The sequence below is a fragment of the Vanellus vanellus genome, assembly GCF_965231255.1.
Source record: "Vanellus vanellus genome assembly, chromosome: 1".
In the NCBI taxonomy this organism is placed as follows: domain Eukaryota; kingdom Metazoa; phylum Chordata; class Aves; order Charadriiformes; family Charadriidae; genus Vanellus; species Vanellus vanellus.
This window is the reverse complement of record NC_138905.1, coordinates 69,767,046-69,785,052: the sequence shown is the minus strand read 5'-3', so window position 1 is coordinate 69,785,052 and position 18,007 is coordinate 69,767,046. Positions and strand designations below refer to the sequence as shown.

The 18,007-nt window shown below is 45.0% G+C and overlaps 1 protein-coding gene across 1 annotated transcript in view; it reads right to left on the bottom strand.

Annotated features, from left to right (window-relative positions):
- Positions 1–8,220: 8,220 nt before the first annotated feature.
- CACNA1C (calcium voltage-gated channel subunit alpha1 C) overlaps positions 8,221–18,007 on the bottom strand; it is a gene marked incomplete at its 5' end in the record, with an annotated part of 495,815 nt that continues 486,028 nt past the window's right edge. The window contains 6 exons of the mRNA XM_082498635.1: positions 8,221–8,642; positions 8,911–9,234; positions 11,782–11,885; positions 13,852–13,961; positions 14,437–14,565; positions 16,828–17,180. Of these exons, the coding sequence (XP_082354761.1) occupies positions 8,346–8,642; positions 8,911–9,234; positions 11,782–11,885; positions 13,852–13,961; positions 14,437–14,565; positions 16,828–17,180 (1,317 nt within the window). The 3' untranslated portion in view covers positions 8,221–8,345. The remainder of the gene's footprint in view (positions 8,643–8,910; positions 9,235–11,781; positions 11,886–13,851; positions 13,962–14,436; positions 14,566–16,827; positions 17,181–18,007) is intronic.

Genomic DNA, 18,007 nt, shown 5'->3' with positions numbered 1-18,007 from the left:
AGGAAAAAGCATTGTAGGTCTATGCTGTATTTTTCCTCTTGTGGGGCTGTCCTAAATGCACCCAATTCACAGGGGGCTGTGCAAACCTCGTACTCGTTCCTCGTGCTTGCTGCGTTTCAGCTGGCTCACGGGTTTCGCTCGGGGTTATCACACCATTCTTCATGCTGCGGGACACCCACAGCCACCTTTCACCCGGGTTTTGCAGTGGTTTTCACCTCATGGTTTTTCACACAAAGCTGCAGCCAGGCCCCCGGGGAGCTCAGCCGGGTTTCCAGCTGAGCGAGCTTTTTGGCAAAGCTGGGCTTCGGCTGACAGCCGAGAACACGGCGGGTTCGGATGGTTTTGTGGTGGCAAGCGTCTAACTGAGGGCTGGTCTGAGCCTGGAGATAACGAGGTTTCTGGTGATTGTTCTGCCATTCCAAAGCCTCATGCTGATGACATCCACAGGTTTTAATCATCTTCTGGGTTTTATCATTTTGTGACATCACTAGTTAACCATAGCAGCAAAGCCTGCAGTTCTGACATTTGCGTGCAAGTCAGGGAAAAAAAATATATACACACGTAACTGAAGAAAAACATTCTTTTTTCTTTAGACATTATTTTGCCCGATCCTATACCAACACACTGGGACTGAGTACACTATGATTTTATAGTGCTGTGACAGGAAATGGAGTGCTCAGCTGGCATCGCAGTGTAGTTGCTTGATAACCGTGGTAGAACAGATTTGTTTGATTGAAAACTAAATGCATGGTATTATGGTCTTGTTAGCTTCATGGCTTATGTATGTACTAATTACACTGTACTTAGGCTGTGGGCATTCATTTTTCGATGCATATGCTTGGTAAAAAAAAATCCTGTGGAGAAAACGTTAAGTGTGTGGTTATGCATGAGTCACACTTTGGACATCATGACACGGCAGAATTTCTGTAGTGACAACAGTACAGAGAGTGATTGGATTTCCTAAGTTACAGCTTAACAGGGCAGGCTGTGACTGCCCAAGACTGTTCTGCAGGCCCTTAATTACACGAGAGAGCCCATGAATGGCAGTGGGACTGGCGATGGGAAATAAGGGCTGCAGGAAGCCGTCTTACTTTTCAGCCACTGCTGAGAGAAGGGAGCAATGTCAAAGGAGTTCTGATAACATTTACAATATTAAACAAATCTGGACATTGTTTAGAAATTTATTAGCAATTTTAAAATAACATCATTCCTTAGATAAAAATGCAATCTTACAGGAATATACATTTGTCCCACACAGAGATGACCCTATAGCTCACTGGCGGGCCATTCGCTCTAACTTTCCTCTGTTGATTTTTAAAACGTGCGAGAGGGCAAGACGGACTCTGGCACTGATGACAGGCTTACATGACGGTTACAAACTGTACAGCATTATTTACAAAAGCATTTCTGTGGGTTCATGAAAACTAGATATAAAATTGTGGAAGGAGGTAAAGAACTGAGACGGGGAAGGGCTTGGGTGGAGATGCAAGGGAGGGTTGGGAGGGTGTGCAGGGAGTGTAGGGAAGAGTGGGAGAGGAGGTTTATATCTGGACTGATTCATACTTGAGAGAGGTCATTTTACAGCTCTGGGCAATTCAAATGAAGGCAAAACACTTATATTTATCAACATTTATAGCTGATGATCAGAGCAGGAAATGATGCTCCAGGGCCTGAACTTAAGAGGTGCTGAGGAACCCCATCTTCCCTGAAGTCACTGGGAAACACAGGTATGCAGTACCTTGCTGGGCCAGACCCAAACCGTGCAGATGCAGGCCAGATACAGTAACACCCCCCTCCCCCCCCCCCGACTTTAAACAGTTTTGATCCTGCAGTGCTCAGTCACCCACGTTGATGTGAATTCAGACTGAGTGAGAGATCAGATCCTAAATTATGCTTTCACTCCTGAAAACGGACTAGATTCCAACCACTTCTTGCCAGAATTCACCCAAATCAACTTATCCCTTCGCTCTAGCAAGCAACAATCATTTGGAGGGAGATTCCATCATTCATAATTGAATTTTAAGGCAGTTTTAAAAGTATCTCCCCCCCTTTTTTTTGTGTGTGATGCAGCAATGTTTGTCAAAGAGTTATTTACAATCTCACTCCTCTGAAATCATCCCACATTCAAACTGTCAAGACTGAATAAGCCTGAACCAATCACTTCTATGAGCGACCGTAAGGTTGATGATGTTTAGGTAGTATTGGCTGCCAGTCCACCTAGGTGCTTGAGATGGGAGCAGACTGGCTTAGGATGCTTAAAATATTAAAAGCATTACAGGCTGTTTGGGAAAGAGCTTGCATTTTGCGTGGCTGGGCAAAACACAACAGAAAACCACGAGTATGTCATAATCTGAACGATGATGGTAATGAATGGTGTCCCAAGTTTGTGGTTCTGTCTTGAATAGGAAAATGCTTTGGAAAGGGGCTGTTTGAATGCTGGCAGAAAAAAATCTGTTGTTGGGTGGAGTGACACCTGCTCTCGCCTGGGCTTGCCCCTTCTCCGCTGGGCCTGGGATGCAGCTGCTGACCGTGGCCTAATGTAAAGGCCAGGCAGAGCACCGTGACCTTCAGGCTGCAGGAGTGGAGGCTGTCTGCCTGAGGTGGGGTAGAAAACCAACAGCATGGGAGCGTGGAGATGAGCTCCTGATCATGCGTAACTAAGCCCTTGGTAATGCTAATGAGGATTCCCTTATCACGTCAGTCATTGGTGCTGCTCCTCTCAATTAGCCCTTTAGAAAGGGACTCAATTAAGTTGCCTAATTGTCTCCTGCCACCTGAGATCTCTGCCATCCAGGTGGGGCTGGTAGCTGTGACACCAGCTCTGTGGAAGTGTTGTGTCTTTCTGGAGCAGCTGCTGCAGGCTGGGCAGAGGACTCTAGCGTATCTCAAGTGGCAGTAGATGCCCACATTTAGGCAAGTGAGTCGAGCTCTGTGCCCCTAAGAAGGCCTGTATTTTATGCTCAAGTGTTAACAGTTAAGTCCTCATTAAGGGGCAGGGGAAGAATGGAGGATTTAACTAGAACACTAAAGTTTATATCAGAAGAGGGCTGTTTTTTTTTCCATTCCAGCTAATACTATCAACTTCTCTGAAAGCAATGGGAGCCCAGTCTGTCTTCAGTACAGGAGATTTCTCTCTCGGCTGCCCTTCTGCCCTTACCTGCCCCATCTCAGGGCACTGTACCAGCAAGGCCATAATGGTTTCAGCCATCCAGAAACAAAGCAGCAACAGAGAGCAAAGCTCCATGGACAGAGATCCCATTGGAAACCTTTTGGATCCCTGGGCTTGCTAACCCAGAATAAAACTTTAAAAACTTGGCAACATTCAAAAGACCAAAAAAACCCAAACCCTGTGCAGCTATTGAAATTTATATTTCTTACATTTCTTTGGAGAAGAAAATAAATGGAGGAAAGATATAATCAAATTTTTCTGGGCCCGGTTCTGTTTTCTGCATTCTTTGCACCAATACAACCTCCTTGGCCTCTAGTGCCCTCCATCCTCATGTTAGCAAGATAGCAACCAGGGCTTCTGATGGCCTGGAATATTTTCTTTATATACACTAGAGTTTTCATTATGGGAACTGATAAAATCTCACCCCTGCTGGAGCCCCCGACTGTATTTACTTCTTTTATCAATTTTGTTGTGCACCAAATTCCCCATTCAGTGTTCCTCTCCCCCACCCTGCCCCTTCTGAGGGGGCAGTCAAAACGGGAGCGTGCATATATCTTAGGATACTCAGTTCTGTCACAGTAGGGCTGCTTCACTTCAGCTCACTGGACCAACGGGTTGGGGTTTCTCATCTACACGTATGAAGCAAGGCCTCCAACTTCATCTGTGACACAGGTGAACAACCCCACAGGCTCGCGGTGCTGTCACCTCATAGGATTGTGTCTGTGTGCAAACACGCATACTTTTCATACAGCAATCTGAAACTATCAGGCAGAAAAGACACAGGAGCCTGGCTGAGACCCATACAACTGTTATATTGGCGTCAGTCTAAAGAAAGCAATGATACATTGCTTTGGAAATTATCAAGAAATGTAAAAAATGCATTTGCCCTTTTTTTGTTGTTGTTGTTGTCATCGTTGTAGTCATCAGGGGCAGGGTTCTGAGTCAGAAAACAAAGCAGAAATAGATGCGATTCTGTACATGGTGCCTCTCTGGCTGTCCCTCTGTGCTGGGGTGTGGTGGGCAGGGTAATAAAACAGGCGGGACCCCTGCAGTAGCAGCAGCATCTACACCATCATCGTTCACATGTCCAGCTGAAGAGGCAGATGATGCAGAAAAAGGTCTGTGGATAACGAAACTCCAGCTCTGGATCATGAGTTCCACTTTCTTCCCCATCACGTCAGCCACACAGAAATAAGGAAGAAAAAAAAGAAATGCACCCGGTGTGGCTGGCCCAGTACTGCCTGGAACAATGAGCAGGAGTGATACAGGGAGGAGGTTTGTTGTTTGATAAGAAACAGCTTTAGTCTGCAGTGTACTCCTGCAAGTCAGAGATGCTCAGTGGCAAACAGCAGATCATTTTCTCCATTCTTTCCTTTCCTTCCATGCCACTCCTCAGCCATCGGTTCCTTCAAAGCTTCCATCCACAGCACAGTGATTGTACCCACCATCCGCTCCCAAACACAGGGAAAGAAGGACACTCCAAGAACTAAACCTGCACCCACCTCCCCACCATCCCCCAGACTCTACCTCACCTGAAGGAGGCAGTAGCTCTTTGCTCAGGCCTGTCACAATGTGCACATTGGAAGTACCTCAAACGAAAAAAAAAATATACCGCCCTCCCCAAAAAGAGAAATTTGCACAGCCGGCACCAGCAATTACTAAATTTAACACCTGCCCTTCAAACCACAAAAGTCATCTGCATTGTCTGCTAGCCATGTGTTTTCAACTCTGGGGGACCTAAGGGGTCTTGCAGCAGAGCATGGGATTTCCCCTGGCAATTGTAGGCTCTGACCCCTAGGGGAGTCGCAGCTTTCTCCAGAAATACCTGCAGGGCATAATCCTTTCCACTATTTTCCATCCTGTCAAGAAAAATCCTAAAAGATGACATGTGCTGTCAAGCATCCAAAATGCTCATTGCCACCACTAATTTAGATCAGTAATTTGTTTCTCAGGAGCAGAGAACACCTCTGTCTCCCACTGGGAGGGTCAGGTGGACTTTCTAGTGGAAGAAAATGAGACAGGGAGTCTTTACGCTGATTTCATTTTCAGAAGCAGCTTTGGAGCACTTCAGCTCTAGCAGCAGCAAACTCTCAAAAGGGAGACACGCTTGCATGCCCATCTCGACACAGGCACAAGGGATGGAAAGGATGAGACTGACTGACATCAGCTGGTTACTTTCTCCAGGGAAGTCTTGAATTACAACTTTGATCCCAAATGTTTGTATAAATGGACTCATATTTCCCTGGTTTAAAAGGATTTGGTTTTTTTTTTTTTTTCAAGGTATCCTGAGCTGCTATCGGCCAGTTCAAAATGACACTGAAAAAAGTATACTGTCAAAAATACCCTTTGCTATTTCTGCTTTATGCCCCAGAGAATCAAGAAGAAAAAGGGGGGCATTACAAAAATAACGTAATCAACATATGCAATAAATGATGTTCTCTGACATCTGCACAAGCCCAAGATTTGAATGAAAGTTTAGCTGTGAGTCAGATCACACCTCCTAACCCAGCACTGGTCTGCAAGTTTGTCAACCATCTTGAGAAGGGAGAAAAACCAGCAGTTGTCTAGACAAAAATCAGTTGCATAAAATCTAACAATACCTGCCTGGTTTTTCAGCCTCTCTCATGGGTTAGGGCCAAGTATTGGTGTGAGGAAAGTCAAGAGAGGTTCACACTCACTAGTAGGGAAATACGGCTGGGACATGCTGTGCCGTCAGATGTTTTGTGACTTCGAATCTGACCCATTCACTAAAGTCTGGGAAGAGGGATGAGACCGTGCATAGGAATGCAAAAAAGTCACTTAACATCTGCATCTCGACCAGACTGCAGTAATTCTCCTAAGCCATGATCCAGAGCTGTCTCCCTTGCTTACCTTCTGCTTTCAGTCCAGACCAGACTTAGATAATTTTACTTTGCCAATGATTCTGCCTCTTGCATTTGCTTATCCCAGGGTCCTGTTACAATCGATTGGGGTCAGCTATTTAATAAATTAAATTTGAAAGCAGATTTTTATTTCCCCCCTCCTTGAATTGCTGGTGCCAGCTGAATACTTAGGATGGATCTGCCAAATGGGCTTAGGGGTCTTGCCACCCTCGAGTGGGATGAGACTTTTAGAGAAACTGAGCAAAAGGAAAGAGAACAAAGCCTGAATAAAATGTCCCGGTCTCGGGAAGAAAGATTCTCTAGCAATAAAGTCATCGTGCATGTTTAAAGGGAGTGAGGAAAAAGGAAAATGAACACAAGATATGCAAAATCAGTAACGTTCAACCTGTCAGTGGATTGCAGAATAGTTACTTACACCAGGTACACTTTGTTCATTGTACAAATTAAAAAAGGAAAAAAAAATAGTACCCCTTTCCCCAACCACACGTAGAAAAGCACTTAAAAGTTCAAAGGTAAAGCTTGGCACATTCCAAATACGAAATGATTCACTTGACATGCAGCAAAATATACAAGAAGTGATTCTTTTTTTTCTTTTTTTTTTTAAACAAACTTAATTCAATTCATTATCTTTGCTTGGCACAATTGCAATTCATTTTAAAAAAATATTTGAAAAATACTGAAACTGACCTGAATTCAAGTATAACGGTTTCTTCAACAGAAACATTATCAATGCAATAAAACATCACACGGAATATATCGAAGCGTAACGCCTTCTGGTTTTTTTTTTTTGTTTCCCCCCACCCCCGCAATTTTTTCTATACAGTGTTAATGCCAACACAACTTACAATTGTATTTTAAAATTAATATTATTGCATTGTTTTTGCATATCTTGTGGAACAGAAGATGCAAAGAGTTACTGATTCCCCTTTCAAAAGCAGAGACAGTGGTTTGTTTTTGCATTCAAATGGCCCCAGATACAGATCTCCTGCAGCTCAAATCAGGATGTGGAGAACTGCATGCACTTACACACACACGCGCGCGCACGCACACTCGCTCCGTATTGCTCCCACGCTCACAGATATACTTAGCACTAAAAAGAACCCAAATCAATCACTCAAATGTGCAAGACTATATCAAGTGCATTGCCTACTATCTTTAAATTATAAAACAACAACAAAAAAAGGAGGTTTCAATTACTAGCAAATAAAATTACAAATTCTCGGTGTACATAATGGTTGGTAAAACTCGTCTATCGTTATACTTCTACCAAATTTCAATGGAGAAAAGAAACCCAGTTTAAATAATACAATATGATCAAACCAATTTAACATTTGCAAAGGTGAAAATAAACCAAAACAAAAAGGTAGGTGATTACAAAACATTGTAAACACTCCCTTCTCCCTCCCAAAAAAAAAAAAAGTTAATAAAATAGTCAAAATAAAAACTGCAACATGCTTTCAAGAAAATATCAAACTGCAAAACAAGGAGAGATCTACACAAGCCCACCACCACCTCAGCAAGTGCGGGGCAGGTCGGCTTGGCCCCGCCGCAGAGCCTGCTCCCCGCTCTCCCACTGGCCGGCACGGCTGGCTGTCTGAGCTCTGATTGGTTGGCAGGAGACTGCCTGAGCTCGGATTGGCTGGCAAGTGACTGCTTGAGCTCTGATTGGTCGGCAGGAGTGGCTGCCTGAGCTCGGGTTGGTTGGCAGAGACCGCTGCCTGGGAGTCTCGGCAGGGTTGGGCAGTGTTGGCCACCTGCCCCTTGGGCGCCCGTGGGCTTCTTCTGCTTCCTCCTCCCCTTGGCGGTATGGGAATCCACAGCAGAAGAAGTCCTCCTCTCCTTCCGAATCAAAGGGCCTTGGCTTTATGGAGACGGTGAGGCTCATACAGAATATGTGCAAAATGATTTTTACAAGCAAAGTTGAAAGACACCCGTTTGACGCAGGGTCCTTTTGGCTGGGGCCACCCACAGGAAGCTGAGGTTCCCCTTCGCGCTCGGGAGGCAGTCATCGTTCCTTGTGCAGGGACTGAAAAAAAGAGGGAGCTGGCTCTCCTCCTCTTCCTCCTCCTCCTCCTCCTCCTCCTCACTCTTCCTTCATGGACACGTGCTGGGGTTATATCCGCTCCTGAAAAGCTTTCTTACACCACCCAACTCTGCGACTCGTCCCAACAGAAATGAATGAAGAACGCTGTTCCGGTTACTCCAGGTCACGAGAACAGTGAGGCACTTCTGAAACAAACCCATTAGGAACATTGAAACAAATAAAAAACCAGCATCGCTTCCAGCCCTGGCAACTACAGGCTGCTGATATAAATCCTGCTGTCCTTGAGCTCCTCCTGACTTTTTCTACAATCCGGGTTCTGCACCTCTTCCTCTTCCTCTCCTGCACTGTCCTGCCCTGGGTCCCTGCAGTTAACAAAAGGCAAGAGGTTGCCATTGGGGCTCTGCTTGCTGTTACCATTGAGAATGTTGTCTGCTGCATTTTCCATCTCTTCTATCGTCATGTCACAGGCATCTGCGAGCTCCTGGGTTGTCACCTCAATGAACTTTGGATCTTGAGCAAACTGCATCAGTCCTTCCGAAATCAAGACCTTCAAAAGCAGGTAGGGAAACCAGAGACAAAGACATACATTAGTACCCTGCGTCATCAACCCTATCACACCCCATCACAACCCTCTTTACCGCTGTATTTTCCCCAACGGTCCTTCTCCCATTCATGCTGCTGACCCCCACTTGGAGATGGGCTCTCCTGCTCTTGGCATTACGGGCAGCAGTACATCTGTTGCCCTGCTCTTCCGAGGGCCACATTTCTAGTTGGCCTTGACACTGCTCGTTTCCTTTGTGACTCTGCAGCCTTACCGCTTCGACCAGGCTGCCAGCGCTGCCGTGAAACTGCCTGCTGCTCCCTCCGCTCTGGCTGGGGACGGTGAGGGAGACCGGTCTGGCTCTCCTCGGGCTGCTGCAGCTGGTGGTGTCAGTGTACCGAGAGCCGCAGTGTACTGACGGGAAGCTGCTGTTGAGCTTCTCGCTGGACTCTGCCCCGTCGAGGCGCAGAGTCGGGATGGTCTGTTGCGGCCAGCCACGGCTGCAGGGTGTAGCGGGGGGCGTAGCACACAGACGAGAGAACATGGTGGGGGAATGGCTTCGCTGGAGCAGGGGACTCAGGCCGGCCACCGCTAGCGCCTGTGGACAGAGGAGGAACAAGACGAGTGAGAGCCTGCTCTTAGCAGCAGGGCTGGAAGGAGGAGGTGCTGGAGAAACTACCTGAGAAAGGCCTGGAGGGTCTCGAGGCTTGTGAAAACAGGTGCCAGCTGCTGGAATGGTTTGGATGTTTCCTACGAACTCATTTTGCAAGCTTTCCTTTAAATGGTGTATCTTGCGCTAGTGCCAAGCACCAGACCGAAAACTCTCATGACTCCAGTTCTTCAGCCTTGGAGCCACTGCACGGACAGGAGGGATGCAGCCCCACTCCTCACAGCCTTGCCAGAAACACCACCTCTTCTCCAGTGGGTGAGACAGCAATGCATTTTCCCACCACTGCCACCACCCATACTGCTAGCTTTTACTGACATTGCTGTGTTTTCTCTAAGTATCTACTGTGGAACCTGAACGGATACCAGATGTGAATTTTAGATATGTCTGCAGTTGGCTATAACTATAAATCCACCACTGGATTTTAAGGCATCTCCTGTTGGTGAGAGGATCAATATCTGATGATTATACTTTGAGCCATCCAGTCCTTCCTGTAATCATATGCACAACCTCTGAGTCATCCAGCCTCCTTTTATAAACAAATTTGTCAAGAAGCCCCTTGTAGCACAGGGCTGATCTGATGCCTTATTCATGGTGAATGCTGCCTTGTTCCATAAGCAATGCCGTCAGAGTCACAAGCTCATCTCATAGAGCTCGCTACTGCCTAGTATGAGCAAATTAAAAAATGCATAGGAAATACAAAGGCATGTGGATTGTGTTGGAGACAGGAGGGCTGGGGTTGGTCTCATACACCTTCAGCTATCTGAGGGCTATGTGTTTAGTCTAAGCTAACTGTGCAGAGAGAAACCAGCCTCCTGCCTCTTTTGGACACCTGCCTGAAAATGCTGTCTGGAGGACAACTCAGAGACGACTTACACTTGCCTACTTTGGAGATGCTCTCTCCCTCCGTTAACCACAGTGAGACTGAACTGACCGGTTTGAACCAGACAGCTGCCTTTAAGGTATCTAAAGTTAAGTGAAGCTTAGTCCATCGGCCAGTGAAATCCTTGGGAACCAATAACCATGCTGTGCTGATGATTTCAGTGACAGATGAAGAAAAGAATCAATTATTAGTCACGTACAAGCTTCACCAAGATTTTCTCAGGAATTAGATGTCAGACTCCTATCGAATTTCAGTGAGGAAGTAGGGCCTTAAAAATTCATCTGTACGAGTCATGCCCTGCAGGCATGCATATATTTACATATCATGATGCACGAGTATTTCCTGAGAATACCCCTTCAAGCATTCACGAGTAACCAAATCCATTGCGCTTAGCAGAGGCAACCTTTCCACCTTACATTCTTGTTTTAAGCACTGTTGTAGGCTAACATTTTTGTAGACATATGAACACTGCTGAGTGTTGTCAGCTGAGGCCAGATGCCTATTTCAGGGTAACCCTTCAGTCTGGCTGAGTGACACTGGGGTGGGTAGAGCCCCATCCCTCTAGGTTTGGAGTTGCATGGTGGGATGAGGACGGGTGAAGTAGCTCTGTCCTCTTTGTACAGGTTGGAGGTGATTCTGCTGGCTAGGTGGGCTAACACATGTCCCCTGTGCCTGGACTGCCGTGGGAGGCTGTTGCTGCTGCGGGGAAGGTGGGAAGCTGTTTCATGCCCCCAGTTACACTCTCTGCAGACCACTGCTTTCTGGAGCTCAATCCGTAAAGGATAACTGTCTGGGAGTGGAGGTGAGAAAAGCCAGGGAGCCTCAAGCACGCTCATCTCACTCCTCTGCTCTGACTTCTCACTCTTACCGCCCCTGCCGCTTGGCATTTTCTGCCCCTGTGGCACCCTGGGGAGACGGGAAGGCCATTCTGCCATGCCCTGGAGGACTGAAAAGCGCAGGATGCCTCACTTGCAAGGCTGGCACTACCATCTGCACCTGTTTCTTTCATGGTGACAAAAAGTGGCATCATCAAACTAAAAGACACAAATCTACTTTGGACTATGACAGCTGGCTAATCATCTAGGTACGTGGCTAAGCATACATTTGCTAGGCTGCTGAATGCAGTTACAAAGAGCTTAAGAAGCTGATTAATTACATGTAATCAGTTTATGTTTTAAAATGATTAATTACAGTTACTGATTACCTTTAATTAATGTGAAAGTAGACCCTGCACACTTTATTCATATGCATACTACCATCAAAGACAGTGTAATTGCACTGCAGTATGCAATTTGGGTAGGTTTTTTTTTTATCTTTTAGCTGTTTTTTTATTTTATTCTTTTATGGACATCAGAAAATGATATCTCTGTTGACTCCAAAGGACATGTTCCTGTAGCATTCTTCCAGGAATGACAAAAATCCTGAAAGCAGGAATGAGCATGATGGCAAATACAATTTCTAAAAATTGGACCTTTGATACGGGTGGAAAACTATCACAAATGGTTTTTAAAAAGTTAGTTGGGGCATAATGGGGGAGCACTGCAGATGGTAGGGTCTGTTACATTGCTGGGGCCTTTGTGGTTATTAATGCTTACCTGATGATGTACCAGATGCAAAGGCAGAACTGTCTTCTGTGAGACGTCTACACCCTGGTTTTTCTGTCTTTTCAGACACTCTAAGTGAAAAGATGCTCTTCGACCTGAAACAGCAATCACACACAACTGTGTCCATCACTCATACTACACTACAGTTAATCTGATTTCAATTTCTTGTAGTGCAGTCCCATTGGAGGTACAGCAAAGACACCCACATTTTAGGCTCTGTCCTCAACAAGCCCTCAACACCTTGCCCTTTCCAAAGCACTTATATTTATAAAAAGCAGTCAAGCGTCATGGACCAACCAGCACTATCTTCCAAGCAAGCTGCAAGATAAAATTCTGGATGATGGGTTTTATTTTTCCTCTTTTAAAAAACACTGTCCTAGTAGATACCAGGCAGTTGATTTCCCTCCTAAGCAGTGGAAGTGTTCTCAGACCTCTCTGGCTCAGGTAAAGCCCTCAGCGGGACCAGTGATGGCAGCTGAGGCTCTGGTGCTGTGCCTGGCTGTACACATCCTGCAGGAGGGGACGTCAGGCTGCTCAGGTGACATTGGCCTCCTGCTTGCATGTGATCTGTGTCCCTTAGCTGCCAGACATACCACAGCTTATGAGGCTGCGTCTAGAGCAAGGTCAAGTAGAAGTGAATTAATCAATGGTTGAATTCATTGGTGAATGGAAGGCTGCTTATATAGACATGAAGCATTTTCAAAATTTGGAAAGAAGGGAAGAGAAAAAAAGCTTTTTTTCTCTTAAAAAAGATTTTAGAGGGAACTATTGAAAGCATCACATTGTTTACCTGCTATAAAAATAAACTTGACTTCTCTAAATAGGAGAAAGGTACTCCCTACGCAGGAATTTAAAAGTACTGCAAAGTATATTTATGAACACATGCACAGGCTTTACTTCTGAAGAATGGCAAATAAATCCAGCATTAAATATAGAACTGTATGGCATACTAAAATATTTTGTGGATTTCTCAATCTTGTTGATATTTTTCTAAAGAAGGAAAGAAAATTAGAATTCTGAAAACAGTATCTATAATATTGATTTGTTGAGATAAGGCCCTCTCAGGGGTTGGAGGAAACATGTTATAACCCAGAGAATGAATGCTACAATGCAGATAAAAAGAATTTTCTCTTTCTAGAGAAAAAATCCTAGTAAAATGAGTATGACATCACTGTATAAATACCCACTAGAATGTAGTTAATGAAGCATTGTATCAAGGACTGACTGCAAATTTGGCCTTACAGATAGATAGAGGAATTGTCATTGCTTAATATTTTAAGTTTTAAAATAACGTAAATGCTTTTAAAATAGCCAATTGTACAAACATCCTGAAGAATTTGAGTGAAGACTTGTTAGCCTCACTTTAAACATTACACGACCTAGTCTGTCACTTTTATTTTGTAATAATATATTTTATAAACAGGATTCTTTTTAGTTTCTCCACTAAATGTCCTTTTTCTCCACACCAGTACTCAGGAAAAAGGCTGAAAAATATTCTACATAAAAGACCTCTTTTTCTTCCAGACTCTCACATTTATCCTGATACTGTCATAAAATCTTGTGATTCATGGATTTCACCTGGGCGTAGTTTGCGCGCTCGAGCACTTGAAAAATCTCCAGGTACAATTAGAGCAGAAAGAAAATTTGTATTGTATTAACTTAATCTGAAATTCACTGTTTTCGTCGTAGCGGACAAAAGACACAACCTCTCCTTTCTCTCTGCTGAATGCACACAGAACAGAACACCATATACTCAAGGCTAGCCCATTCGGTGACTTGTTGGTGATTGTTTTGAAAGTCTACAATGCTCTAATGAACTCCCCTAATTCACAGGTGGGCTTAACTGAACAGCCACAGTTTCATCTACTGACTGAGCATAAAGTCAGTAGAGTCATGTGCGTGATCAGGGTCGTTTGCACGCCGTGGGATTCCTGGTCTCACAAGCTAAATGCAGCAAACAGCAACACCCGTGCCCACACACACTGGGATTCCTCCAGCAAGATGTGAGAACCCAGTCAAAGCAGAGGAGAGCACAGCCTGCACGTCACACTGGGATGTTACCTAGTGCCGAGGAGCACAGAAACCCTTTCTTCGGAGAGTGCCGGGTGTCCTCTCCTTTATTGTTTTCTGGTGGAGTAAGTTGTCTGTTTTCATCATCTTGGTATGCAAGCCTGGAAAGGAGAACAGAGGGATTCTAGAAAAGCAGCAGATAATGGACAGCATAACCCCTCTTCCAGCAGGGAAGCCAAGAAGATCATGCTATCAAATGGACGCAATAGCAAGCTAGCTTCGACCTATAACTGGACCAGGAGCAGTAAAAGAGACCATGAGACAGAGAATGCTCTAAACATGAGATCTGGGAACATTAGATGGTAGAAGTGAAGGGAGGGGGGAGGCCCTGCAGATCCAGATGTCTCATTCAGAGGAGAAGGAAAATCCTAGGTGAAAGATATCCTTACTTCTCAGGGCTGAACTGCATTTTTTTTTTATTATTATTATTATTTTCTGGTATTTCAGTTGTCTGACTAAAATCTTCTGGCCTTATCCCATAAATTTAAATTTTTCTAGAAAAACATCACTTCTTCCCACCTTTCCCCCTTAATTAAAGAACCACCCAAACACCTTGACTAAAGCTGCAAAGCTCACATTTCAGTAGAGAGCAGACTTGGTTCACTACAGTACTCAATGTCTTCATTCAAATTTTCATCATAAGTCTCATCCTGAGACACTTCCTCTTGGCAAACAATTGCCAGCTGGCTGTCTCTGGAACTGGAGCTAATGAGCAAAAAAGACAAGTCAAGATATGGAGATGGTAAAGACAACCTGTTATAAAGACAAGAATGACACGCTCCATCTGTCTCAGTTTATTATAATGTTGAAGAGCTATCATAGAGAAATTAATGATTGAACAGAGCTGCAGAGTTCACAAACACAAAGCAATAACCTTTGTCTGTGTCCTCTTTCAGAGGAAGAGTTTCTTAAATCAATGCTGAACAATACTGTAAACATATTTATGTCATTTGTGACTACATGTACTCTATAAATGTGCATATCACACTGACCACATTTCCAAAGAAAGACCTCACTGACCTTGAAGTAAAATCTGAGATGGGCTCTTGGAAATACAGCTTTTTCCCTTGTGGCAAAAGCCTCGGTTATGAATTTCAGAGAAGCCTCCTAGACACTAACAGTAACCCTCTCAGCTCTGTGGTGTATGGTCTTTGCCTCCCAAATCTCTGCGCCATCTCTTCCCTCTGCCTCCTGTTCATCCTCTCGTTCCTTGCTGTCTTTCCCATCCTTAGTCCCTTTTTTCTCATCGCTAACTGCAGAGTGCTTCTACTGAATTCGGTAGGGTCTGTTCAAATCCTTAAGCGCAACAGCCCTGAATTCCCTGCTTGCCTCCTCCTTGTCCCTCTGTTTCATGTCTGAGCCCTCATACTTCATTCTGAGTTTGTGTTTTCTGAGGAGTAAACTAAATCTGAAGGTAGTGTGAGTCTTCGAGATACTGACATGGAGCTATTGGAGCCAATGTCAGTCTGTTACTAGCGTTTGCAGAAGAGACCTGTGGGGCAGGTTTTTTTATCTTTCAGGAACTCGATAGGAAACATTATTTTATCATTCGATTTGAGCAAAAAAGCAGTAGGAGAAATGTGCATATGCATGGTATAGAAGAGCCTTCAGGACAGTGCTGGAGTGACCTTCCTGCTGAGATGGGAGGCAAGTAAATCTGCTAAGGTGCAGGGGGGAGAAATCAGTACGTGGCAGCTCCCCCTATTCAACAGTCTGTGTGTAGCCAAAACCATACAGAATTTTTGTACGAACATGCCACTGCGTACTGTGAACAGAGGGTGCCTAGATGTTGTGAGCCCAGCTAGAAACTCTAAAAAAACCCCAAATCTAGAAACCAACTAGAAACAGCCCATGCATCGCTACCTGCCTGTGGGCAGAAAAGTCCTGATTTGGGAGTATTTTCTAGAGATATGGTGATTGTTACCTATTTTTCAGCCCTACTGACACCAAAAAGAAGAGCTCATGTTCAGCATTAACACAGATTTGGACTTTCAATGGCACAAACAACGGGTCTTACACCCAGAGAGCATTAGAGCATGAGGGAAAAGACGTACCGTCCCAGTGTTTCGTAGTAATGCGTCCTAATTCAAGGAAGGTACCCAAGGAAGCGAGGAGAGAAAAGAACACCATGTTAGCAGTGTCACATCAGTGCAAGTAAGCAAGGGGGAGGGCAGATGGTAACACATGTTGTGCAACTCCTGTGGCCTCCCTCAGGAAGGCATGAAATAGAAACATCACTGGACTCTTTAATTGGGCAATTCTGCACCCACTGAATTTCCTCCATCTTATTGTCCTATTCTGTCCTTTGCTGGGGCAGCATTTCACCTTTTCACATTGCCCACTCTCTGCACTGAAAAAAAATTTCCACCTCCTTCTTGCTGTTACTGAGATGGTAAAAAAAAAATTCCCCACCAATAAAAATGACACTCCTTTAATATCTGTCATCTGTGCATAGACAAACTGAAAGCTGTCCAGAGAAGGGGATTTTCTTTGCTTTGCACAGTATTGCATTTCTGAGAAATGCCTCACAGAATGCCTTTGGTGACCTCTGTAGAGATGTGACCCACTGAATGAAAAACCACTGATTCCCACCAAGCTCCCTATTCGGCTCTTAAGAGATGAATTGCAGTCCCTTTGTCTTTCAGTTAGTAGTTGATAAAACACCTCCATGTGGTGAAGGAAGGCTAAAGAAAGCTCCTTTTGGTTCTTACAAAGGTTTCTTCATGATAAAGCCCAAAGAAATCAAGCGCATTGGTCAGTGAGAGTGCTGCTGCTTTGCAGTGGTCAACTGATGTGTATCTGTTGCACTGTGGGCTTTGGCGCAAGGGGAGAACCAGAAGGCTCAATCCAGGCTGCAGGCTGGGCAATGTCTGGTGGGTGACTTCAGCTAGGCAGCAGTGCTCTGGTGTTTGCATGCGTGTTCCTCTCCCTGGTCCCTTGACCCACTCTTTGCTCTGTGAAGCTTACCTTTTGGAAGGCAGTTTCCAAGGAGCCTCCTGCACACGTATGGTGGGTGACAAGGGGGTACCGTGGCCTTCCACTGTGCTGACAGTGCTGGGGTAGCTGGGTGGGCTGGGGAAGCGGCACAGGGCAGTGTTGTTGGCATTGTTGATGTTGGCATTGGAGCCTGAAGATGAGTAGCTGCTGGGAGTGAAGGTGGAGTCCACCAACTTCTCATGAGATGGAGACTCGGTATCTCCTTGGTTGTTGCCAGACTTATTGATGTGCAAAGGTCGCTGGGTGGTGAATGTCTGGGGGAACGCACTCCTGCCATCACTTTGGTAATAGCTGACATGGTTTCCGAACAAGCCTCCAGCTCTCTGTCAGAGAAACAGAAGTTATTTTCCCTTTGTGAGGGAGAAGATGTGCAAGGGCCCTGATGTTTCCTGGTTAGCCTGTTGTTGAGGAAAAGAAATGTGAGGACCAAAGTGTGCATGATGGCACTGGTGCTCTCTCTGCCAGAGGATAGTGCATGGACTTCTCTGTCAGAAGGACTAGGTACACACAGGCTGTGAAAACTTTAGCTTTCTAAGATATTTCAGAGGACCAGCCAGGTGCATAGGTGAGGCAAAAGTGTCTCTACACCTCCCACCAGTCCTGGGAGCACAGGACTGGGTAGGGATGGAAGAACCAGGTAACTGTTCTCTGGATTTCACAGTGCAGTTACAAAGCAACATTTAGACATGAGCGGGAATTTGAGAAGAGCACCAGAAACTATTAGTCACCTGGAGGAACAAATGAAGAAAGATTTAATGAGCCAGTTATGTACTGTTTAGATGATGAGTAATGAAAGGGACTGACAGCATCTTTCTGAAAGGAAAGGAGGAAAATGCCAAAGGAGAGGAAATATTACCAGAGAAGACAATTACAAGAAATAGGAATGAAATAAGAAAGAGAAGATCTAGGTAACTTTCTCAGAAAATGTCCTCCTTCCATAGGAGCTCTATTGGGTTCTGGTGTACTTTTTGGAAGGATACTACTTGTGCCACTGAAAGGAGGAGTGAACAAAACACCGAAGCGTGCCCGGCTGCTGCTCTGCAGACTGTAGGATGTCTGAACCGATCTGTTCTTCAGACTCTTTGGCCATTCTTATTCTGATTTTATTTAGGTTTTATGAGGGAAACTTCCACTGAGAAGAAAACGGGAT